At 41.3% G+C, this 26,598-nt stretch overlaps 1 protein-coding gene across 21 annotated transcripts in view; it reads right to left on the reverse strand.

The window, feature by feature from the left end:
* Positions 1-26,598, reverse strand: part of SLC8A1 (solute carrier family 8 member A1) — a 372,498-nt gene that overhangs the window by 55,547 nt on the left and 290,353 nt on the right. For 10 of the 21 annotated variants that reach the window (XM_032410379.1, XM_032410378.1, XM_032410381.1 and 7 more), the window contains 7 exons: positions 17,632-17,738; positions 14,382-14,402; positions 13,928-13,945; positions 13,799-13,813; positions 10,003-10,071; positions 5,590-5,720; positions 1,568-1,667 (listed from right to left, as the gene is read on the reverse strand). In XM_032410379.1, coding sequence (XP_032266270.1) covers positions 1,568-1,667; positions 5,590-5,720; positions 10,003-10,071; positions 13,799-13,813; positions 13,928-13,945; positions 14,382-14,402; positions 17,632-17,738 — 461 coding nt within the window. Of the gene's footprint in view, positions 1-1,567; positions 1,668-5,589; positions 5,721-10,002; positions 10,072-13,798; positions 13,814-13,927; positions 13,946-14,381; positions 14,403-16,984; positions 17,089-17,631; positions 17,739-26,598 lie in introns of all 21 variants that reach the window. The other 11 variants (XM_032410366.1, XM_032410368.1, XM_032410370.1 and 8 more) reach the window with 11 other exon arrangements.

Raw genomic sequence — 26,598 nt, forward strand, 5'->3', positions numbered from 1 at the left:
GTCCTTTTAGTTTTTGTCTCTGTGAAGACGGAGTATAGCTCGTATCTCAGATACTAATGTTAGATTTCTAGAAAAACATAAGCCATAGTGAGGGAGTGCTGTAGACTGACTGTGGCCCCCCACCCCCAAATTCATATGTTGAAACCTAGTCTCCAATATGATGGTATTAGGAGGTGGGGCCTTTGAGAGGTGATTAGGCCATGAGGACAAAGCCCTATGGATGAGATTGGTATCTTTATAAAAAAGACCTCAGAGATCTCTCTTGCTCACTCTTCCATGTGAGGACACAGTAAGAAGACAGCTGTCTATGAACCAGGAAGTGGCTTCTCACCAGACACCAAATTTGTCAGTGTCTTGATCTTGGATTTTCCAGCCTCTTGAGCTGTGAGCTTGTTTATACACCACCCATTCTCTGGTATTTGGTAATGGCAGCCCAGAGGGACTAAGACAGGGAGTTTTCCCCTCCCCTAAGTAGAATTTGCGGGTAAACTCCAAATCTATTCTCCAAGCAGTTTGCCACCATTTAATGTTCATAAATTTCCTTTGTATACTCAATCTCAAGAAACCAAAGTGTGATGATAAACAGCACTAATAATAAAGAGGCATGAAAGTTTTACCACCCTCTGTTCCCACAGTGCTTCAGAGATCTGTCAAATGGTTCTGTGGCAGATTGGAAAGAGGGGGTTGGGTTAGGAGTCATGGCCCAACCACCAGTGATGCTGGCTCCGTACTTTACGGTGGGAATCACTATTTTAAAAATTCTAGTTTTGTTCATTAGTTGCAACAGAAGATGAACCTGTGGGGAATGTTAAAGAGAAAGAATGAGTAGAGATAGAGCAGAAGAACTGGGGGGTAGTGGAGCCCATAACGGTGTTGCTTTCATGTATCTTAGAGAGAGACTTTCCTCTGTCTTTATAAAATCACACAGACAAGGGACAAGGTTTGACAATCCAGGAAAAAGACACTTCTTTCTGTTTTTAATTCCCTCAGGTCTCTGACTCCTTGAGCTTGAAAACAACTTCATTTTTGTAGGATTTTCCTAAATAAGACTCTGCTTGTAGAGGAAGAAACAGAATGTGATTCTATTTCCACTTCTAGAGCCAGTGCAGAGGCTTATTTGTTAGACGTTGTTGAAGAGTGTAAAATGACACAGATGGGAGTGGTGAAGGGTCTTAAAGTCCCCTCATCCCACCTGGGAGTTTGCTGCCTCCTTTGTGACCTTCACTTGGCCACTTCTCCTGCCTTCAGGGAATTTTCCAGACAAAGCCTCGTGATTGGCTATCTGTGAGGTAGAGACAACAAAAGCCTTTAAATTTATCTCGTCTATTTCCAGAGAGAAAGACACAGCGTAGATGGAGAAGAATGCCACGTTTGAAGACATTTGCTTCATCTAGAAAGTCTAAATCAGTCTCCGAAATGTGCAGATGTGCTACAAATACATTTATTTCCCTTTTCATTTTACCCTGGAAGTTCTCCGGTGCTTTGACACAGACCAAGTGGTCACAGTGGGAAAAGCAAGTGCAGTTTGGGCGGTGGTAATTTATAGCATGCAGAGAAAGGCACTCACCAGCACTGACAGTGATTGCTTCAATAAACTGCTCCCTCCAGCTGTTTGTCCCAACCACAAGGGCTAAGTTTGTCTTCTTAATAAGTTTGTCCACGGTACTCTAGAAAGGTTGGAAAGAATAAGATAATAACTGCTGGGTTGGTTAAGGCCTCGGGAAATCTAAGGCCTTGTTAATTCTGAAACCCCAGAGTTCTACAAGGGATGGCGGATGTTAAGCTCGGAACAAGTGTTGACATCAAACACTGTCACGATTATGCAAACAAGCATAGTCCTTGCTTGGAACCCTTCTGAAATAGAAATTTCTTCATAGCAGATATGAGCTTCCTTCACTGTCTAATGGCCAAGGAAGAACAGCCTCAGTGTTTAAGAACAGCAGATGTTGCAAAAGCCCACCCCTTCCCCTTGAATGCTTTATGGATTGGCTTCTCTCCTGGCTTCATCTGTAAGATGCTGCCTACAACTGAATTAAGATATGACCTGCTCAGCATTACATATCTCTGAATAGCCACAGTTGGTAGATAGATTATGAAACTAAAAACCATTATTATTGTACTTTTGTTTGTCAATGAAATGCAGCCAGACAGCAGAGCCCTAAGGTTGCTCCTGCATGCTCATCAATAAATAGATTTTTCTTTGGCTACTGATTTTGTCAGCCAGGCAGCTGTTAGAGAATTCACTCTAACTCTACTTCTGTTGCAAGCAAGAAAAGATGAGACGAGAACAGGTGAATTCATAGGGCTTAGGGCCCGTGGCAATTGGCATAGCTCTGAATTTCCCCATGCTTTACTCTTCTTCTCTTTAGACTTTATTTTCTCTTTAGACTTTTTTTTTCTTAGACTTTTTTTTTAAGCACTTGGTTTTAGACAATTAGCACTCTCTAGCTTTCTAAATGTCAGTTAAGGGAACAACAGGAATAGCCAAACGTTCACAGGAAAACTAAGCAAGCAGATGCACCCAAAGCGCTACCACAAATCATAGTGACTAGAGGGAGAAGGGTCACTTCCAGGACATGAGGCCGCTCTTCCCAGAGAAACTACCACACGGACTAGTCTACCACACATCTACACTTACTGTCAGAGCATCCTCGAATTCCCACTAATTGCAAAGAGGCAGAAAACACATATTATTTGTCTGAGGTCAAACTCTGTACATGTTTAATGCAATGTACGTGAATTGACTACAGTTTGGGAACAGAGCAAGTTATCAGCAAACTGGGAGCAAGGAAAATGGGATCTGAGCAGTCTGTATGGAAGGCCAAAGCTCAATCAGAATGTTAAGTGGGTTCGTTCAACAAGGGTCGTGTGAACATAGAGATGATAAGCACCAAAAGGCCCATCTCCCACTGGCCCACTCTGTATTTTCAACATTCTTTGCTTGGTTGTTTCCTCAGGGTGGTGACCTCTCCACTCTGAGCCTGTGTCTCGAAATGCCAGTGCCCCTGATACCAGCTCTGTCACTGCTCTTGGCCACGATAACTTGAAGCACATGACAAGCATGTCTTTTCTCTCTGGCCTCAGCCCCATTTCATCAAGCACTCTGAGTATCTTGGCTGATGCCAGTTCAAAGTTCTGTGGAGAATGTAACAAGAAATGACCTTGATCTTTCCTAAATGTCTTGAAAACGTGGAACAGGCCTCCCCAAGGGAGCCCTCTGTTCTGATGCCAAGGCAGAGAATCCCATCACCTGGCAGATAAACAATGAAGAGAGAAACTGCTGTAAGAGCTCAACACACAGACTTGCCTCAAGAAATCTCTCTAAAGAACAAAGTTTTAAAATAAATGAAAGTTAAAATTTATGTGGAGGAAAAACCCAGGGTAGATTATAAACTTTAGTCCATGTTGACCCTGGGGGACTATGGGATAGCCTGGGTTCTACCTGGGACTTAATTTGCATATGTGTCCTCCCTTGACCTATGGGAGGAGGGGGACTGACTAAGATGAATTTGAACTTGGACCTGTTCATCTATATTCTCCTGGAGGTTTCCTATATGCCAACGATCAACTCTCACTGCCCTAGACCTGGAAGCGATTGTTGTAACCTCACCCTCAACAGTGGGTATTAGGAAAGTCAAGCCCTTAGTCACAACATAGTAAAGAACCCAGTGGGCAAAGACAGAGTGGGACATTGTGAGGTATCACCCAGATTTGGGTCTTCAAGCAGTTCTGAGAGCTTTGAAAAAGGTCTTTAAAATAGCTATGGTCTAGAAAAAGAAATTTCTTAAAAGAATGACATAATATCAAAATTGATATTTGAGGGCACCTCAGGGACATGCTCCCAATTTCCCTTTTGTGTTAACAGTAACTACTGATGAACTTCGAGGAGGTGGGAGGAAATAGTCTATGGGAGCTATTCTAGGGAGATAAGAACCCTGAACAAGTGAACTTAGGTAAAGAGACTGGGGGACTTTGAAATGTTCAGGTCATTGGAGTGGTTACCAGAGAGAACTCTGGACCCAAGAAAGCTTTGCTGCCTAGGAGACTGTGCCCTGCCATGCCCAACCCAATGCTTCCTCCAGAAATTTCTGTGATTGCTCCTCTTAGTCATGGGTACGTGGAAGGGGAAGGTTGAGGGTTGTCCCATAAGGGAGAGAACACACAATTATTCCCCATGAGAGCCCTGGGGGTGGGGGCAAGCTTGCACCAGGCCCTCTGATTCCAGATGAAAAGAGGGTGAATGAGGAAGAGGGAGGTTGAATACATCTGGACAGACTGGTCCATAGAAATGGACAGTCTGAGTCATCTGTACCCCGCGATCACAGGGAACCTGTGTGTGTATGTGTGCCAGTCTTACGTGTGGAGTGAGGCAGGTTCTAGATCGAACAACAGCTGAGCTCTGATAGTTGGGGTCTGCCTAGAAAGCACTGGTCCTGGTCTTTACCCCTGCTCCTTCTTTCCGTGGGAATGAGTGAAAGAAACAGTGATTTGTAGCAGCCTGAAGGGGGAAGTTTAATTGCATTTTTATCTTAAAAATTCCACTTTGATTGCAAAAGACATTTTTTCTTTCTACCTGTCTCCTATCAGGCACCTCACTTTGTGGACCAATTTTAAAAAATAATTAATGGATCCAGCTAAAGGAAAAGACCACTGATATGAAATATCTAAGATAAAATACTGAGGCTTTCAAGTTTCTGGCCTGCTTCTCTCTTTTGAGATCCTCATTCTGGTTTTGCAAAGAGGAGCAGAGTCTGCTTTTGAAAAATAAGTGGGGAAAATACATCTGCCATCTGGGTTTGTGGTTCTGGAAAACCAGAGAACAACGTTCCTTTTCATGTCCCACTGCAGAAGTCAAGTGTGGCTCTCCTGAAGGGTCTTCTCAGACATTAGGGCTGTGTGCATGCAGTGGGATGGAAGATGGGATGGGGGCAGAGGGAGCACCTAAGATGGACAGGAAGTTTCACCTCAAAATGCTAAGCTTACCCTAAGGTCCATCTGATTAACTTCTGAAAAATTACTTTCATCACCCAGAGAACCAGGAATCCAATTTTATCAGCTCAATTGTAAACTCTCTGGTTATAGGCACTATATACCTTCGGTATGTTGACTGTGCTAATAGGTCCTAGGATCTGAAGAGGCCTAAATATAAATGAGAACTTGTCAATGGGATGGATGTGCTATAGGGAGAGCTTACCATCTCCCCTCCACAACAAAAGCCTCCTAATTGTCAGCAGTGTGAATGCTTTGCTTCTGATAGATTTATTCCCTTCTTCAAATACAGCCTGGTCCCTTCCACACAGAACAATCTCTTGGAATCTACCTTTGCTTCTTCCTTGCTATCCCCTCGGACAACGTCCTCCCTTTGGGGCACCCCTGACCCTATGCAGGGACAGATGCCACCCTCTGGACCCTGGTTCTGATACTGTTTGGTTTGCAGGACCTCTTGGTTCCCTACCAACTTTCTAATTCTAGTTCTGCTCTGAAAAGCTTCTCGGTTAATGAGCCGGTTCCCGAAATTGCTAACACTATGAATAGTCTTGGTTCCAAGCTAGGCCTGGCCTCCCCTGTGGGCAGTGTTGGTAAGCATACCTTGAATTCATAGGATTCTTCAATGATCACTTCCAGCTTGGTGTGTTCTCCCAGAATGGGGCGCCCCATTTCTGCAATGCGCCTCTCCTCTTCCTCTTTGCTGGTCAGTGGTTGCCTGTCATCACATTCCTCTGTGAAAGGGGAGGGCAAGAAAGTTAGCAGTGTGCTCAATCCTCTTTGGAAATCCCTGTTTTCTGCTACAAGAAAACCAAGAAGGAAGGAAGCCCTGATGACCCACTAAAAGTCCCTCAGGCGAGATCATCAGTCGAGGGGAGAATTGGACAGAGGCTCTGGGCAGGGCAGGCAGCACATCACTGTTGTGCTTGTTGACAGCAAGTGGATATGATGACCCACAACCTGAGCATAAGCCAATGTGCAGATCAGGAAAGCAACATATAGACGCATGTCACCGAGAAAGTCTCTGCCTGCACATTGTCCCTGTTGAGGGAATAACCTAATTGTCCCCTGTGATGCTGGGTCATCTGGCTGTTTGCACACATTCCCTTAGCAAGTGACCAAAGGAACCACAATGAAAAATGCTAGAGTCACACAAGGGATGGAGGAATCTGGCTTCCTCCTCTCCACTTTCTAGAGGCAACAGAAAATGCCCCAGGGCCCACGAGTTGGCGGAAGGGAAATTCTGATCTTAGCCAGAGCCCCTGTTGCAAGTTAAGAAGCAAAACATCCATTCCATTTCACCAAGATGCCTGTGCTCTAGTGCTTCCTCTCTCTGGTGGAAAGTTTGCATTTGTTAGGAAGACCTTGACCACGGTTCATCTTAAAGTAAACAGGGAGGGCAAAGGTGAGGCCTTTGGGAGTTAATACTACTCACCATGTAAGCGTGATTATTTCCAGAACCACCATGTAGCTGACACTCCAGGAGAGGCTAGTGGGTGTTAAGAAAATGTTAATGGACTTGAGAGTCCATTAATGAGAGGAAGCTCACAGTTGGCTCCTCTCTGTGTGAAGATCATTAGGATAAATCCCAGACTGAAAAGGCCATGCACATGTGAAGGGCAAACAATGTTCCTATAATCACACTACCTCCTTATCTTTCAGGCCCAGGATGCTGGAACAAGACAGGCTACTTTCCCTCAGAGTCAAGTCAAATGTACTTCATCTCCAAGGAAGTAGTATGGTGGTATGGAAAGACCTCAGACCTGATGCTTTTGCTTCTAGAACTTTCCAGGCAAACTGCCTGCAGTAGGAATCTATTGACTGAGGAAAACATGAGAAAGGGAGGGACTTCTAGCCCACTCTTCTTGCCTTTTGCCTTTAGGCATCAGCTCTGTAGGAGTCCACACCTCTCATTTCCTCCAAAGACATGGTTTCCCTCTGCTGAGGACCTTGCTGTGGTGGTTCCATTTGATGCTCTAGCAAATTTTGTAGAGAACTGGTTCCTAGGCAGGTGGTTCACTGCTAGGGCACGGAGCAGAGGGGCTAGGGATACTGCTAGCATTTTATATACCAAGTGTTAAAACCTACCCAAGGCAGAAGCAGAATGGAGCATATTAATTAATTCTTTAGTATGTACTCAATAGTGTCTTCCTAAAGGAATATTTTAGAATCTGCTTTTCTATTCCCAGTTTTTACGGGGCCCCAAGGAAATTAGATAAAGACTAAAAAATACGTGATTTTGAACTGGCCAGAAACTGCTGAAAGTTAGTATATGCAAAGGAGAGGAGATTACTTTTAACTGTAAAAGTAGTAATGTGTTTTATAGTAGACTCGGGAAGTTATGACCCAAGAGAGGGCAAAGGGTTACAACTGGTGTGCGTAGGATTTGTCCTTGAAATTATGTGTAGTCAAGGAAGTGGGAGGCTGGGATATGTGATGTCCAATCTACCCAGTGCTCAAATCAATCATATTGTGATTCCCACTGCTTTCTGATCCTTGAACCCAGGATAAGGTTATTGGTAGTTTCTTAGCAGCAGGTCACATTAGTGTCTTTGGTCAAAACCTTGGCTGAACATGGATGTCTTAGAGACGTACATCAAATGAAAATTATTTTTCCAGAAGAACAACTGGGTTTATTTTTGATTTGCAAAGCCATTGGGAGAGAATATTTATCATGGCTTCCTTTTCTGTAATTTACTGATAAATGGTAAGTTGCTTTAAATGGGGTTCAAGGCAATTTAGGTAGAAAACTGGGGAAATTACAAAAGAAAGGTGACGTGGTAGCAGTGTTTAATACCATATTTCACAAAATGAAATTATTTGGAACATGGTATTAGATAAATGGACATGGTAGTAAATGAAATCAAATCACAGTGATTAAAAAGGTAATTCCCTTTTTAATCATCTTTCAGTCCTTTGGATCAGGAAGAAATGCTTCGTTTGGTACCATTATGCCTGTAACTAGTTCCTGACATTTGTTCTATGCATATAAAGATCCTTTGTTCATTGTTCACATGGGAGGTGAGGCAAAGAGATGGGACAACTTCTAGTGCAGCAAGGTAAGGGCTGAGGGGTCAGGGTGGGGAAGCAGCTTGCTCTGCCTAAGGGAGTCAGGGAAGGCTTCAGGAAAGAGGACATATTTAAAATTGGCGTTGAAACCTGCAGAGAAGCTTGCCAGGGGAAGGTGGTGCTAAGGTTGGGGTAGGAGGTGGTAGAGTAAGAAGGGGCATTCCACAGACAGAAGTCAAAGCACAAAGGCATAATGTCATGGAGGAGTCAGGGCTATTTTCACTTAGTAAATGTCACGAACATTTAAGGGAGAATTCTATGTAATGGAGAGGAGACAACTGGATCGTTGCTCTACAATGATCCTGATAAATTAGTATCTATGGTGCAGATTTTTGGTACTGGCAAAGAAGAGAGCTGGGACTATGTTTTAAAAAGTGTCCTCTCTTTAGTATCTTTTATTGATTGGGGAAATAGTTGAACACCATTTTTTGGGATCGTCTATTATGTTTGTTTCCTTTTCACTTTATTTTTGTTTGTTTTGTTTTGTTTCCTTTTCACTTTGAATGCTGGATCAAATGCAGTCCATTTCACTCTGGCCAAGTCAGTTTCACCTCCTTATTTATGCCCCAGTGACAACATGCTGCCGTTTTAGTTTTGCTTCTCAGACAGAAAAGTCATTCTCTGTTTCTTTCTCTCCATACAGATACATGTATGCTTTTTAAATTCACCATATTTTACTGAGAAGTTGATAATCAATCACATAACATCACGGTCTTAACTAACTAACACAACCTAAAGATCAAATGGATAATTCATACCCCCTGTTAAAATCTGTACTGACAGGACATAAAACCAGCCTGTGATAAAACCACCAGTAGAGGACCTCCCTTCTTTTGAGTAATTGATTTTGCAAATGACAAATTACAGAAGCTAATAGGTACCTGGGATGTCTGAAAAGGCTGCTGCTCATGCTTTCTGGCTCGGCTGCTTTTTGAAGCAGCAGGGCCATGAGAGGTGAAGGGCTCAGAGGGAGAATCCCTATTAGAAAGAACAACCACATGCAGATCTGCACCTGAGGAGCTACTGTTGCTATTCTTTCACGTCGTGGCAATCTTTAATCTTAACCAACAATGTCAAATTCGGAAAGGGGTACAAGGCCAGCGGAGGGACACTTTGCTCAAGGTTATTTTAATCCTTCACTCAGATCTGTGCTGTGACAAGTCTGAGAGTAGAGACCTCTTGACAGTTTTCAGCACCTGACTGGCCTTGCTGGTTAGAGCCTAAGGAGACTGGTCTATTTATTTCCACTAGGAATATTCTGGAACAAGTCTGCAGTCAGGTCTTGGTATCATGATTATCGAGTAGGGAAGTGGCATGTGAGGATGAGGAAAGGAGGAAATGTTTCTCCCACCATGGCCAGTGATGGCGATGGGGATGACTGAGGAATGACCATCCCTGTCCTCACGCAGACTTGGAGATGCTGCCTGGGCTCTAAGCTTACAGTAGACCCGGGATGGTTGTGTGATCCTCTCGTCGCCCTGGCGATGTTCCCTCTGAAGAACCCCCACAGATGTACTATCACCCATGCATATGTGGATAACACTGCCTGGAGGCAAGAAGGGCAGGTTCTAGAAAGAAGTACAGCTTGCTTTTAAAGAAACACCATTATACTTGGAATGAAAGACCTGTGTTTGAGGAGGGAGATTTGCAAGAAATCTGGAATCTATTGAAACTTGAGAGCGAGACGTCATGGTGGTCAACCTTCTCTGCAGGCCCGTGCTGCTCCCTCCACCAGGCCTCCTGTCCTGCGTGGATACGCATGTGTTTTGTTACAGACCCACCATGCTCAGAGCTTCAGAGAAACCACTGCACCATTTAGCAATGTTCTAGTGGGGACACGGGCCAAACTGTGCCACTTTAATGTCTAAAGACTTAAAGAACACTTGAAGGCAGTTAACTTCAAGCAAATTAAACTGTGGTTTTCAAAGACCATGATGCACTGAGTACCTGCAATGGTGATTACAGTAGAGGGAATAGGATGTTCTCTAGCATGAACTTTCCGGAAGACAGGTTGGCCTAGCGAAAAGGACAGGCAGAAAATCGTTAGAATGGACTGCGTTGGTTTGCTACCAGAGCTCTGTGGAATTAGTCAGCTAAACATCGCACCCAGATGCACACATCACAAGCAGTGTTAGTTTGGGGGTTGAGTGGTTAGAGGCCACCCCTATGGAGGCCACAGAAGTGAGCAAATAAATGGGTCAAGTGTGCTATGAGCCAAACCAGATTATGTGAATGAACCACACACTCCTCAAGAGGGGGTGCAGCTAGGTTCCTGCAGGCCTCTGAAGTGGAGTGTCCTTGTCCTTCAAGTTACTGCTTCCAGAGGCCTCGTGAAACAATGGAAAGCACTTAGTGTGATGACAGGTAACTTGGTTTTGAAGCCTACTGGTGCCAATGACATAACCTTGAGCAGGCCATTTCCCCAGTTTCCCCACAGGTAAATGGGGATATTAGCACCTGCTCCATCCATATTACAGGTTTGTTTGAGGGTTGAGTAACTTAGCATCTGGGAACATACTTATCTATTTCCTGAGCAGTCCGACTGGGAGAAGGTTTCATACACTGGTAGGCTTTGCAAGGGTATGCCATCATCACAGTAACTGTTGGGTTTTCATTAAACTTCTGGCTCAGTTGACTGCCAAATCTACCTGCTGTTGGCTTCTACCAAGAGCTACCTTGAACTGATCTGAGAATCATGAGATTGGGACTTGGTGCCAACTCTGCCATATGTTTGCCATCGAAATTTGGGTAGAGCATTTCTCTTCTCTGAGACTCAGTTTCCTCAGTTGTAAATGAAGCTAAAGTTGAAGGGGATTTGTTCCTCTACCCTGGATACTGGAGTGATTGAAATGTTTTAAAAAAGCCATGTACCTTGTTAAAGTCTATTATATGATGAGCATAATATAATTGGGAAAGCAACTTTTAAAGAAGTATATTGACTTTTAATATATAACTCTATGGCTGCCTGTTTGGGGAATCAGACATGCCTTTCTCCTCTCCAAATTGAACCAGAACACTTAATTTTTTTAAACAATACAAATTAAGGTGCTCTAGTTTCCCCCTTCCAGGGTCCCCCTCATTTCTCATTTGACTGGCATTCACACTGATGGCATTTATGTGGCATAGCTGGGCTTTGGATTGCCAAGGGGTTAAGATGAAGGTAGGAATAAAGAGACTGAAAGGGAGGAGATGACAGTGCTGGGGTTAGAACACTCATCAAATGGCTGTGGACTTAAAGTCAGAGGGCCAGGCTCTGAATCCTGGATGGGTGATTTGGGGTAGATTAATTAATCACTTTCAACCTTCATCTCCTCCCTATAAGTGAGAAAAATAAAATCGTACTCCATAAGGCTGAAGATTAAATGACATAATGGATACGAAATGCTTTACAAACTCTAATGAGCTATAATGTATAGGGGGTTATCATGTTATATGCCGAAAAGATCAAGGGACAATGAGATCATAGGTTCCAACAAGGGCCTTTCAAAGAGGCAAGGTCTAGGAGCAACACGTAAAGATTTGTAAATTCCAAAATCACCTCCAGCACTTAATGTCCACCACTAATGAAATCTCTGAAATATATTGGGCTGTGGACCAAATGACTTTTTCAATTTCCATATATCCTGTTTCAAATTTAGATTTTCACACTCAGCTGCACAAAACCATATAAAAGCTGCAGGCAGAGTCCAAGGGCTAGATTAATTCTTCTCTATTGCCCCTGCATCTCAAAGCCTTGACTTCAAAGCCTCAAATTGACTTCAAAGAAAAGTTCTTTAGACTTAAAGCTGCTTTTCACTGTGTAGACCTAAGTTTTAGAACCTTCCCCAGGGCATCTATAGAGAGTGGATCCCAGGCATTCTGACCTGGATTGGGAGAAGAAGGGTCATATACTGTGAGAAGAACAGGCCAATGTAGAGATTCCCAGAGAGTTTTTGGAACATTGACTTGTTCTAACTGTATCAATTTCAAGTGTTGGGAAAAGGTGGTAACAATAGACAAACTATTATTTCAAATTGAAGCCGTAAGAAAGAACTTAATGAAGTAAGTACACGAAATGATAGAAATCTTTGGAAGAAGTGATTCTGTTCTCTTGAATGCAAGATGTGTCCTAGGCAGGGAATGTTGGACATTACCAGACAGATATTCTAGAACATGATATGAAGAATTCCTGAGAAAAGAAAAATAGGATTCTGTTACTACCTAGATACTTCAAATGATAGGGAAGGAAGGCCCTAAAAGCAAAATCCTGACATATTCAATAAGGAAAATAGGAAAATATCTAAATATATCAATGCATTTTAACAAAGCGTTCTATAGCCCAAGATTTTTGGTGAAGATCTCAGTACCAGGCTGCGTAAGGCTGAAGGTGTTGCTAGACACTGTACTATTTCTAAAATGGTTGACTTTTTCTTTCTAATTACTTCAGAAGCCATGAAGGCTGTCTTCCCCAATTTCTACCTTCCTCAAATCTCACAAGGATAACTAACTTAAAATAAATGGAAATTCCTGCATTAGATTCAAAACTAGCATCTTCAGCAGCGCACAGTGAGGGAGACTTGACCTGGGACAGCTTCAGATGGCTCAGATTTTAAAAATCCTCTATGAGGACTTGTCCTGTTTAACATTTTTATCCTTTTCAATTTCTGTGTCTCTGAGAGTCTTTGGATCATTTCGTCATTAGATGCCACCATGTCTGGAGAGAAGCAGTGGAGAGCCAACAGCCCCTGTGAAATTGCTCGTCTTCAGAAAGTTCTACTTGGGATAGAATCATGCTGGAACTACCTGATCATGAGTTTACAAGAACAGTGGTTTAATTAACCCCCAACTCCCTTACCACAGCATTTGCAAAATTGGAATCTGGGGGAATATTTCCTCCTTTAAGTATTTTGGTTCAGCTGATTGCAGAAAAAAAATAATTACAGTAGTGTTATCTGCACAATATATAGGAAAACGCCGTGGCTAGTAGGATGCCCTTAGGGACATCTTTAACCTGCAGTTTCAGACACATCACGCCAACCATTTGATATTTCTCTCTCTCTCTCTAAATCTGCCTAGATGATTCTGAAAGAGTGGGAATAAACTTAGGGTCAAAAGGGAGGATACCGTAAGGAGACACCTTCTTCCTTCTGTACACAAGAAAATAGCTTTAGAGTTGTGTTAAGTGACGTGATCAACGCAGGATGGATGCCAATATGAATTTAAGAGTTTTAAACCCTTTGAGTGGTGTTTTGGGTTTGTATAGATCACTGTGTAATGCACTTCTAGGGGTCATGTTAATAATGCTCAAACCGAAGTCCCCAAAGAGGGGCTCAGACTGGTGTCGTGGAATGAAGAGAAGGGACGGCTCTGCCCTCTGCTATCAGGGCATCATATAGTATTAGGAGACCGAGCTTGGTCCTGGATGTCAATCCCTATGTTTCCTTGAGGCCAGTGATTGTCTTATCTAATCTGGTACCCTGGAGCATCTAGCAGAATACACTGCACATCATCAGCACTACATGAACATTTTCAAATCGACCAGTATCAAAATGTGAACAGTTACAGGTTCTCCATACAGATTTGCTTGTACATAAACACAACACACACATTGTTAATGTGTACAATGTTAAGTGTGTAAAATCAGCAAGAGCACACCTTGTGCCACAGCTAAATGTTAACACAGGTTACATAAAATGTGGTTTTGGTTTGATTTTTAAGGGCATTTGGGGGAAAATGAAGAACATTAAAAAAAAATCTGTCTTACCATATAGGTATTTTCCTTCGTTCAAAGCAAATAAAAAAGAGAAACAATTTTTTAAAATATAAACAACATATGGCAAGGACAGAAAGCAAAAAAATAAAAATTGACGTCATTAGCTTTAAAAATTCATACCTGTTATTGTGAAGCCACCTAAAAAAGAAAAAAAAAGAAGAAATGTTACAATTTATTTAACTTACATTCTAAATGACAAATACCAGTGACATCGGACTGCCTGGCCACCCATCCAAGATACAACAACTTGCCAAATTACATTTACAATTAAGAAAAATCGGGTAACATCCATTCGTGATTTAATCACTACTCATTCTTTTAAGATTATGGGACTTAGTGCACACATTTCATTCTTGTGCAGACCTAAGCAATCACTGGTTTTTAAAAAGATCATACTAAACTAAAAATGGAATATTAACTATCTAACCTACACCAAAATGAGGCCAATGGCCCTACATAACAATCCTGCCAGTAAATCAATAGAAATAAAGGTCAGAGAACTACTGGACCACCTGACATTCATGGAAAATCACCTAGAGAAATGGAAAGGAAATGGAAGAAATGAAATGCTTACCAAGCTCATTCAATAACAGGGCTGTGGAGGAAACAGACAAAGACAACACAGAATAAGAGACCAGATGAATAATGAAAGTAAGAGGAATATCAGCAGAAAGAAATCCAGGCAGATCTGATTCCAGTGGTAGGAAGGCCCTGCTAACGTGGGTGCCTCCCAGGGAAATGTGGCATTGGGAATAGTTTCTAATAAACAATCCCAACACTAAGTTTTTGCAAATGTGTGTGACTTATTATATATGGATACAATTCCCCTTATCTGTTATTTCTTGGCATTTAATAAAACATTTCTACTATATATGTTTACATATAGTAAATGTATCTAGTTTACCAAATAGAGTAGAAATGTTTTATGAAGTTAATCTTAACTTCATTAGAGTGAGTCTTCCTCATTAAATATTGCCCAGGAGTTACTGAATTCAACATATGGAAGTCTTAAATCATCCAGGATCTCAGGTGTGACACCTTTTGTTCAATGAAAACAGATAAAACATCTTCGGAAATTCCATTTTGGCTGCCCTGCCTGAAGGAGACTTTGGTCCAACGTAAAGCTCTCCCTGGAGGTTCTATTTGCATGGTATTCCTTGGCCGTCAAGGGATGCTTATGTTTTTTAAATCCTCAAAACTTGGGTGCCAGGAATTTGCATTTATTTGTGTGTCCTTCTCTATGACTTCTGCATGTTATAATTAGACAATCACAATTCTTCTTGTGGACACATAATTCCATGGGGACTGACAAGGCAGGTGGTGGGGAGGGGGCATTGCATCCATAATTTGTCTTCCAGGTTATGTGCTTTAAACCCAGACTATACAGTAACACTTTATTTTGGTGAAAGCTCCCTAGCGAAACATATTATATAAATTTCTTCAGGAGCTGTGGAGGGGAATGCTACAATTCTGTTTCCAGCCCCATTTTCCTGCTAACGGTTAGTGGCATTAGAGGACACTTTCTAAAACAAGTCAGTAATTTTATTTATAGCGACAAGAATCCACTTGGAGGGTGTGAAACCAGATAGTGCTATCAAGGAATTTTAATTTGCCTTTACATGAGGGCATATTTTACTAAAACGACAATTGAAAGAGCTGTATCCAAGATGCTCTTCCTTTAGATAAAAGACAGTGTTTTGGAGGAATACATTTAGAAGTAAGTGCTTTTTTCCTGTATGCTAATGAGGCATTTTTGATCCCATCTTTGTAAGAAATCAGCTCAGTTTTCTAGTGTCTTTTCCTTCTGCCTACTGCCTATGAAACATATTAAATAGCCGCATTAAAATGGGTCCCCAGTGCTCCATTCTCCATCATTCCAAACGGCTCCTGTTACCATTTGGGACATGATTAGGTCAGGGACATACATTTTTTTTTTTTTTTTTCTTTTTCTGATGGACTCTGAAGTCAGTGAGTTCTTACAAATGTGAGATTAAATTCCCCCAAATGTTGGGTCTATATAGGAATTAGTCCTGTATATTTGATATTTTTCCTTACATGTAAAAGTATAAATTTCTTACAAAGTGGTCCATCTAATCATCTTCTATGCTAGTCATCAATTGTTTGGTTGCAATGAGTAAGAGCTATTAATGTGTAGTAAGCTCATTTTACATGTATAATTATGTAATCCCTTTAAAGTGGCCACTGTTAGAGGATAATTGTAGGAAGCCCTTGTAAAAATTCAGAATAAAAAATGATCTTTAAGGGTGGTATAAAATTCCTGTCCTTCCTTATCAAAAATAGGTGGCAGAAAATAGAAATAAAATCAAAGAGGACAAAGAAATTGGCTTCTTTGTTCAAATATTTTCCTAAAAATATATAAGTACAAATCAACTAAAAAAAATCTAGTTATGAGGATACTGCTGTTTATTTCTTTTCTTTTTTTATTACACATATTAGAAATTTGTAGATTCTATAAGGATCAAAACATTTCAGAGCATAAGGCTGGTTAGGCCTTAAGCAAGGGCTAAATTCTTCCTAAAGGACTATATCCTTCCTACTAAAGAAAATTTGTATGACTGTAGTTTCCTACATCTGGTCCCTTTTAAATGTCATATTTGATGATATAAAAAAATCTCAGGCCAAAACGAATGCTAGAATGTGGGTAACACTACTCTTCAAGGATCTTTGTTCTTATTAAGTATATATTTTTTGAAAATTGGGTTGTCTAAAGAAGCCTAATTATTGAATTCTTCTGAAAGTTCCCATTAGTTGCCATTAGACTCATCTGTCAGTACTAATAGGTATTAAGTAGTCTTTATCATGAACGTTCAAGGGGAGATTTAGTAGTTGGAAGTACATTTTAGAATGATCCCTGAGTAGTAAATACCTGAACACAGAAATCATGCTTTTAGATCATCACTTCTGAATCACAGAAATCTCTTCCAGTATTTCTTCAATCTGCTTTCAATCAAAGTTAGTGGGCATTTCCTTGAGGAAAATGGGCATTGTTTGGTGCATTTGTGAATTAGGGAAGGGAGATGAAACTGTTAAAGCTTCAAAGGAAATGAAGGATAGTACTTGGAGCCGAGGAAGAGGAGAGAGTTAAGTGTGAGAGTAGGAGACACGGAGAGAGAAGAGTACAATTTCTCGCTGGTATGTCTTTGTATACTCTCACACCTTTCATTCCTCTTCTTATCCATTTTGGTTCCTCAAGCACAAGGGAGAAACTGCACTCTTTCTCATATTCCTCACGGTCAAATATTCTAATGGTAATGATCTTCCTGTGGGAACACAAGACAAAGGCAAAACAAATGGTTGGAGTCACACGCTCATGCTAGGTGTTCACCAAGCTGCATGTTACCGTGATGTTATGGAAGGGAGAACTGGCAACACATGGACCTCGCAAGTATGTAATAGGGCATGGCAGCTACTCTCAGTGGGCCCCCGTGACCTTGTCTCCTCGTTTGCCACTTTCACAAATGCTTCCTGCTTCAATGAGCTGGCAGGAAGCACCCCGACTTAGGAAGAGAAATCAGAACGTGGGCTTCATTTTGGTATGGCCAGCACCAGTACCACCCTTCCCAGAAACAGGCCGGATTGACTGCCCTGAAGATTCGTCTCTCGGACCTGCCATGTGCAGAGGGGCCAGAATCGGCCGACGGAGCTACAGCCTGGGCCCGCTGGGGCCCGGGGGTGAGATCTATGCCCTGTTACATAGGTGGAGGGATGTGTGTGCTGTGAGCCACGTCTGAAGAGTGCAGGCATCCAGGGGTGGCACAGGCCAGCAGAAGCTGTTGGGCTCAGCCCTGGAGCAGCTCCCCCACCTTTCTTCTCACTCATCTCCACCAGGCGGGGCTCTCCAATCTCAAGGAAGAAGGTCTTGTTTTTCTCATACTCCTCATCATCAATTACCTTGACTGATATTGTTTTGCTGAAACAGAGAAGAATAGAAATTGACGAACAAGGGGAAGAGGAAAGAGAAGAGAAGGAACATAGAGAAGAGGAAAGCAAGGTTAACGAGTTGCACTTCCAGACAAATGGCAACTGAGAAACTTCTGTACTGTGACTCTCTTCTTCCAGGAGGGGTATGGGATAGGTCTGGAAGATTGGAGAGGTCACCCAAAGCACAGCTCCCCTGCCCAAGGCCATGGAATGATTTTAGGCAACATAGAGCACTCAGGACTCATAGGTTTATCATCACCATGAGAAGGAAAAGCAGAAGAACACAGATCACAATAATAAGAAAAGAAAAATATATTTATTTAGTAAATGCCTTAACCGTAGGATTGTCTGAACCATGCCCTGGAATTTACTCGTTTAGAACAAATCAGTAAATCACATCAAAATATCAAAAGAGGTTATCTGTGAGTGATAGGCTTATGGGTCATTTTTCTTGGTCTTCATTCTGCTTTACTGTATTTCCAAACATAATATTTTTGTAATAAAATGTTAGTAAAGTAATAAATGTATAAGACCATCACAAAATAAAATCAAACTCTTTAATCTTACCCCACCCAATGTCCTAGAATCGAACTCTTATTCAGGCTAGTCAGATTTTCCACCTAGATCACAAAGGGAAAATGTTCATGTTTTATTTGTCTTTCTAAACATGGAAGCTGAGGCCTCCCAATAGCTATTTTGAAAGGTGGGGGATGGGGAGTCATGATGCTATAGTGATTTTCATCCCTCCAAAGCTGAGTTTCAACTTTGACAAAATATACTATTTACACCACTTTCAAACCCCACCCATACACCAAGGCATTTAGTTAAGAATTTTTCCCGTAATCCATCCGTTAGCACTTCTAGCCTTAGGGTCCTCTGGTTGTGAGTGAAATGGCAGACTGTAGGACAAATGCAAATATTATGCAAATCTCAATTTCCCATAAGCCTGACGACTCTGAAGATATATCTAATGTTACCTTCTAATTAATAAGGGCTTAATCACTTCCTATATTACCACTTACTCAGAGCCCCCTAAACACTTGTTTGTCCTTGAAAAAAAATTTTTTTCCAGTAACACTGGCCAAGAACATTTCTGACTAAAGATTTTGAAACACTGCGTTTACACAGACGCGTAGTTTTAGTCATCGACATTATTTAGTTTGGGTGGAATTTTCTAGGTCTTCCGGAAGGAAATTAGTTTGTAGCCCCCCCCCCTTTTTTTTTTTAAAGAGAGGGAGAGTGAGGTGGGAAGGGGTTGAGGGGGAGGGAGAGAGGATCTAAGTGGGCTCCACCCTGAGATCATGACCTGAACTGAAATCCAGAGCTGGACACTTAACTCACTGAGCCATCCAGGTGCCCCCCCCCTTTTTAAAAATTATTGACCAAAGCCACCAAGTTTTATTTATACCTATATATGCCAAAGAGCATCAGTCTTCTTTCCTAGTATAAAGGAGAAGAAAGGTAGAAGTTGCTTTTAATTCTCTGAATTTCCTAGCCCCTAATGCTAAATGCTTTAGTCTTGCTTTCTTGGGTTAATACTGTAGAAGTGAGATCAAATGATTGCTTCTGGTCCTTTGGAGCCCCATAACCGGCTCTCTGCTCCTCAGCTTACGAACATCCCCATATGATGCCCATATCCGATTTCTCATTACTAAGGAGTTGGACTCATGACAGTGCCTTTTCTTTCCTATCTCAGCTGCGTCCTCAAAGACTGAAATACTAAGGCCAGATGAGCAGCTGTAAATGACTAAAGCAATAATCATTTTTTCAGAGTAGTTAGATATTTACAAACTTCCAACGGTGTGACAAAGTCCAACTACATGTACGTAGTGAACAATTCCTGTCTAACTTCTGAAACTATTCTCCGGAATTGACCTATTTACTCAGTGTGTGTGTGTGTGTGTGTGTGTGTATAAATATATATAAAATCAGTCTACCCTGACTACACTAGGATATCTGATCATTCCTCAATCTCCAAAAGTTACAAATTATTAAAGAAAGCACAAGAAGATATAAGAAGTGATGATACATGTGCTCTTTATTTCAGAACTAGATTTGATGTTATAAGTGAAATCAAATTTATTCTACAAAAACCTGCCAAAAGTTTATCCTTTTTGTCATCAAACTTATGCATTTTGGATTTCTATCTTCCTGCCTTATAATCATAAACTACAGTTGTTCAGCTCTACTAAAGCAATCAGCCATAAGACCAAGTGTGGAAAAGCGTTAATGGGCATTAGAAGGGCCATGCTACCATCTTTTGGAGCTCATGGCCCAGCATTTGTTATCACTTCATGATAGGGTACACAAAGGTGGGTGCCATGTTGCAATGTTCTTGCTTATATTACCTAAAAACATTTGACTTCTCTTTCTCCATCTTGTGCTCCCAACCCAACCTACATCACATCACATGTTTTATTAGATTGCAGAAATAGAGTACAGTAGAGATGGTTGGTGGAGCCTGGCTAATAGGGTGCCTTTGTTTAGAAAAAGCTTCCAGTTTTGTTCCCAAAGAGCAACATGACAACTCATTCAGAAATAAATAGAAGCAACAAAATAACATTGTTTCTTATTCTTGGCAAATTTAATCCTCTATTGTCCTAACAGCTTTATTTTCTATACTCTGAGTAGCTGATGAGTGTGAGATATATGAAGCCCCACACAATTTGTTTGCATAATAAAATAAGCACTGAAAGTTTATCTTTAGATTATCACTATTTACTAGGATAATAATCCTTAGAAAATGTTTTAGTATTTGATAACTGTGACACTGGAAAATCAAAGAAGAAGAAAAAGAAACCAGTACTTCTGTAGGTGCCTGGCCAAGACACCTAAAATAGATGGGATTTGCATAATGGCATATTTCAAAATCATTAATAATACCATCAGTAGTGTCCCTGACAGGAGGAGCCATTAAATTATAAATTGATTTTGGTGCTCTTGCATAGTAAAATGATGAATAGGAAGCTTGCTTATTAAAGGACATTTCAGTCCATTTAAAGAGGCAGGATAAAGTCAATCCTTATGAATTAGCCCTTTGAATCAAGAGAGGTAAAAATCAGAAGGGATTGCTAATGCTCAACTTTCGCTTCTCCCCCCAGCAAAGGTAGCAAAGTTGAAATTAACCAATGTAATTTTTAAAGGAACAGATCCTTAGGCTGTCCCTTGCTCACTTCCCAGAGCCTAATGCCACCTCTTTCATCACATAGGAAGTTACAGGAGATGGGGCACATTTGGTGAGGACTCCAGGTATAGTTTGATAATCAGCAGAAGCATACCTCTGTTCCTCACAATTCCACAGTGGATATAAATCTCAAGGATTGAAGGGACCTTAGAGGTTCCCCCCATTTGCACCCTCTCCCCCTCCCCCCTCCCCCACTGCCACACCAATCCCACAGTCACTGAGCTTTTGCTCTGTCATAAGGACTCCTTCTCCCTGAGAACACAGATTCATGCTGGCTATCTTTTGTTCTCTTTACCAACGGGATGAAGTCAAGTTTTTTTTCCTTAGATTGACAGGTTAACCCAAACAAGACCGGAACAGTAAGGCAGACACAGCCCTTCATCCAATGGCAACTCTTATGCTCTTATTGCCCCAATAAGGAACAAATAGAAAAATTGATGTCATGCAATTTTCAGCTACCACAATTATGAAGAAGGTAATGAGAACTTTTCACTTGATTTTTTACACATCTCTAAAGTTGAATAGTGTACTATAAAAATGATGTTTTCTGGAAACTAGCAAAGCAGTTAACAAATCTTATGATAACACTAAATAATTTCTCAATGTGGCCAAAGTTTTTATGGAAATCCATCTTGGTTCCATTTCTAGGGGAAAAAAGGATTTGATTAAGAAAGATCAGTTTATTGAGTGGGAAAATGCAGGTCATTCCTTTGATTTTTTTTTCTTTCTTTCTTTTCTTTTTTTTTTTTTTTTTTTTTTGCAGTGCTTTTCCTTTGGTAATACTAAACCAACATCTATACTTGACTTCTCAGTCTCTCTCTTATCTGATGGGTCTCAAAAGACCTGAGCACCTTCCAACATTTTACCAAGGAGTTCGTATGTCTGGTGGTGACTCAGGCAGATGGTGGAAAGGAAAGAAAGAGGTGGTTTTATTAGTGGAGGTAAAGAAAAGAAAAGAAAATTTCGTTAAAATATATTCTGATCTCTCCTCAGTAAGCCAAAGTAGCATCTGGGCCCCTTTTTCTATTTCTGCCTCGATTTGCCCTTCTGTGGTTTCTTTTTCTCAAGATTGCCCTTGATGTTAGAAGAAGTGAGAAAAAGATAAGTTTGGAACGTTAAAGCGAAGAGACTCTTCTTTTAAATCCCTGTGCAAAAGATTTTAGTGAGGATTTCACATATTTAGATACTGCAATGGCTGCTTTAAAAATTATTATTAAAAAAATTAAACTCTCTTTAGGCATACTGAGAGGTCAATGGACCTATGAGCACTTTACATTTCTTAATTCACCTGTCTTCGTAACAGCCCTAGAAGTAGCTTCTGCTACTTACCATTCACAGAGGAAACAATGACTCAGAAGTTAAATAACTCCCAAGGTCACACAGTGAGATTCCTGTAACTGGCTCCAAAGACTGATACCTTCAATTATATGACCCACAAAGTTCCTTATTCATTCAGCTGTGCAGTATTTTTATGACCACTTTAAAGGATCTGGATCATTATTTTAAATTAATATAAAGGTTTATTGTTTTATCCGTATGTTAACAAGGACTGCCTAGATTAGCAATGATAGAATTTCAACTCTGTTTTTAAAAGGAGAGGAGCACATCTATTTTATGACGGCTGTCCTAAAAAGTTGAATCCTTGAGGAGATAGAGGTCCTATCAGAAGTAATTGAAAAGTGCCATGAATATGTAGGGGCTCAGCAATTCTGAGAACTTTGAGGCACTAACCAGTAGCCTCCACTTCACGGGGGCGCTTGTTAGAACTACAGAATCTCTGGGTCCGCCCCAGACCCACCAAATCAGATCTAAATATTAACAGGATACCCAGATGATGCAATGCATGTGAAAGTTTGAGAAGCATGGATCTAGAGAGGACAATGTGTTCTTTTATTAAGTCAGAGAATGAATTAAGAGGCTGGTAAAAGCTGGGCTTGTGTTTTGGACCTGTCTGCATATTAGAATCACATCTGGAGCTCTGCAAACTTTGAGTGTGGGGCAGGACCCACTCAAAACCAGTGACATCAAACTCTCTGGTTATGGGGCCCCAACATGAAGAGAGTTTTTAAACGTTTTTCAGGTGGTTCCAGTAGGCAGCAGGGACTGGCAGCTGGCTAATGGGGGGCAAGAATGTATGCCTGATGTTTCAAAGAATGTATTAAATAAAGAACAGAATTGTGAGAAAGTCAGTCAAAACTAAATTTCAGATCTAATTAGCAATCTAGACTGAAACATGGGAGAACCATTTTGCTTTGTTCTTCACCAGTGTTCTTTTCTGGATTACACAGAGTATTTAAAATTGTTGTTTTCTCCCCTGAGGAAAGGCTGGTCTCCCCAGGCCACCTTCAGAGTATAGGTGAGAAAACACTGTCGGCTTTCTGGCAGCAGCGTTTACACTCACCCAAAGTGATTTCCTTCCCCACAAAGTGATAGGAAGTCTGCTGATAGGCTTTTACACAATGGAAGTTCTATTTGGAGAGTAGAAAAACTAAGGATTTCAACAGCCACAGAGGATAGTAACGCCTCATATCCCCGCACTCAGCAAACCTCTGAGCTACGTCAGCGAGAGGCCACGTTTGTGGAGCTGGAAACTTTCCCCTTCAGGGCCACCACACTTAGACTCAAGAAAGAAATGACCCAGGATTGATCACATATGAAGGCAAAAGATCTGGCAACTTCTCTGACCGCACAGTGATGTCATCAGGTGAGGCAAATTTGAAATTTCATCCCCAGTACCCCTGGTGTTAAAAGCTTCAGGATAAACTCCTATTACTCAAAAAGACAAGCCAACTTAAAAATGGGCTAAGGATCTGAATGGACACTTCTCCAGAGAAGATCAACAAATGGCCAATATGTATGTGAAGAGATGCTCAACATCACTAGTTAGTGGGGAAGTGCAAATGAAAGCCACAATGAGATACCAATTCAAACCCACTAAGATGGCTAGAATCAAAAAGATAATAACAAGGGTTGTAGAGAACGTAGAGCGATTAGAACTCTCTTACACTGCTGGTAGGAATGTAAAATGCTTGCAGCTGCTTTGGAAAAACCTAGCAGTTCCTCAGAAATTGAAAGATAGAGTGAACTTATGACCCAGCAATTCCACTTCTAGGCATATAAGAGATTTAAAAACATATGTCCACATAAAAACTTGTAAATCAATACTCATAGCAGCATTATTCATGAGAGCCCCCAAATGGAAACAACCTAAATATCCGCCAACTAATGAATGAATAAACATAATGTGGTCTATCTACACAACGGAATATTATTCAACAATAAAAAGAAATGAAATTTTGACACACATTACTGAAGGATAGCAGAACACGCCATCCGAAAATATGCCACTTTGGTATAATGATAATTTGGAGCTCTAGGCACTTGAAAAACAGCAGATGTAGGGAGAGGTTTTCTCTGAACTCCCCTGTCTGCCTAAAGACCGATGCTCCAAAATGAACTTGATTATCACAGATCCTCTCCCTGGGAATGTCGTCAGCCATTATCACAGGAGAGGAGACTAGAAGTAGACGCCACATCCTGACAAACTTTGTCACAGTCATACCTCCCATCTGTTCTTCTAAGGATCTCTTCATCTTTCCTAAAAATCATCTACTTTCTCCTAAGAGGCCTTCATCCCCCACCCCATTTCCTACTAAGATGGTATTGAAACCTACATTTCAGCTACCTTAGAGAGTGACTGATTTTTCCCTGGGTGTCTCTCATGTATGCACGAGGTGTACATGTTAATAAATTCGGGTTTTTCCCTCTTGTTTATCTTTCTTTTATTACCTGGTCTCAGCTATAAACTCTAAAAGGTAGAGGGAAAGTTATTTTTCCTCCCCTACACTACAACACAGATGAACCTTGAAAACATTACATTGAATGAAAGAAGTCAGACACAAAAATTCTCATATTATATAATTCCATTTATATGAAAAGTCTGGAATAGGCAAATCCACAGGGACAGAAACTAGCTTAGTGGTTGCCTAGGGCTGAGGGTTGGGGGGTAAATGGGTGGTGACGATCAATGGGTATGCGTTTTCCTTTGGGGGTGATGAAAATGTTCTACAGTTGATTGTAGCAATGGTTACACAATTCCAAAAATACACTAAAACTCATTGAATCGCATATTTTAATTAAGTGAATCTATGACATGTGAATTATATCTTAACAAAGCTGTTATTTTTTAAAAAAGCAAGCTTCCACATAAATTCCTTAGAAGGAACTGTTTCTTGGGTGAGAAAAGGAGGTGAGAACATTTAGGCTTTTCAGTATGGAGTTACAAAGTTTGCCAGCCCTCCAGAGGGCCGCATGCCCCAGACAGGGAGAGCCACGGGCCCCAAAGCTAAGTGCCACTGCTCAGCCTGTCAGCTCTGCTGGCCTCAGTCCATCCCTTCCCCCAGGTTCCCCGCAGAATCTGTCCCTCCAGCATCAAGGGCTACTGATGTTGTACTTTAACATGCTAAGCATTTCTCGTGGCTCTGGCCTCAGGCTTGCTTCCTTGGCTGGTTTCTTTTCCCCAAAGTACAGAGTATTATAGAAATGTCAGAAGTGGTATTTCCTTCATGGCATTTATTTAAAAAGAGAAGGAGAGGACTGTAATCCTAGGTCATGCCGCTGCCCCCTCATAGAGTCCCCAGCTCTGTTCGCATCACCTCGGGCATTTCCAGCGCCCTTGCTGGCATTCATTTCTCTCGGCCTGTGAGGAAAGATGGGCTCACTGTGGATGGCCTTTTTATCCCTTGGTTTACATGCCTGGCCCATTTTCAGCTTTTTTTTTTTTTTCTTAAAAAATTGGTTTGACGAGTGGCTTGGGAATTTGGAGTTAGGGGAAGAAAGGGGCAGTCAGAGAAGACCCATGCATTATTCTCCTCATTTTCTGTAAGTGACCCAAATCAACTCCCCTGTCCAATGAACATTCCAAATTAGGATAAAACAGGCTGCTATTCATATTATTTCTAACAACATTCTCCCATCATTTTTAGCTTAAGAGAAACTTTGGGCATGGACTCACTTGGGAATTTGCTCAAGATCCCATGTTAAGATGGGTCATAGAGGAGGGCCAGGCCATGACTCAATCTGTTGTGTCCTTTGATGACATGTCAGGAGCATCAGACCGGGATGCAGATTACCCAAGTTCTTCTCTTGGTTCTCCCACTTTCTAGCTGAGGTTTTCGGACCAGTTCTAGCATCTTTCTAAACATCAGTGTTACCGTCTATCAAATGCGGATAATACAACTCACTTCACAGTGATGGTGAAGATCAAATCACGGGTGTCATCATTCATCAACTGTAGATGATACAACTTCACAGCGGGTTGACAAGATCAAATAATGCAATGCATGCCAAATAATTTTGCAAAGGACTGTGAGATATTAGGAACAGTTGTTATTATTAGTTGAAAAGGAGTGGTTTACTCTCTAGTTCTTACTTGCGTGTTCTCCCAGCCACCAAAAAGGGTAGTGGGCTGATGGCAGAGGTGGGGGTCAGGAAATATTTGATGGAGTGATGGGCCATATGCTCAAGTTCACTCTCAAATGTAGCGAGGGATCACATCCCATATAATGGGCTACCCAAGTCAGGACCCTAAATTCAGAGAAGTAAGGGGCACAAGGGCTACTGGTCAGCTTTTCAGTCCCAGCTCCTCTAGGTCCCCTTTGACCAC

The sequence above is a fragment of the Phoca vitulina genome, unplaced genomic scaffold, assembly GCF_004348235.1.
Source record: "Phoca vitulina isolate PV1807 unplaced genomic scaffold, GSC_HSeal_1.0 scaffold12, whole genome shotgun sequence".
NCBI classification, from domain to species: Eukaryota; Metazoa; Chordata; class Mammalia; order Carnivora; family Phocidae; genus Phoca; species Phoca vitulina.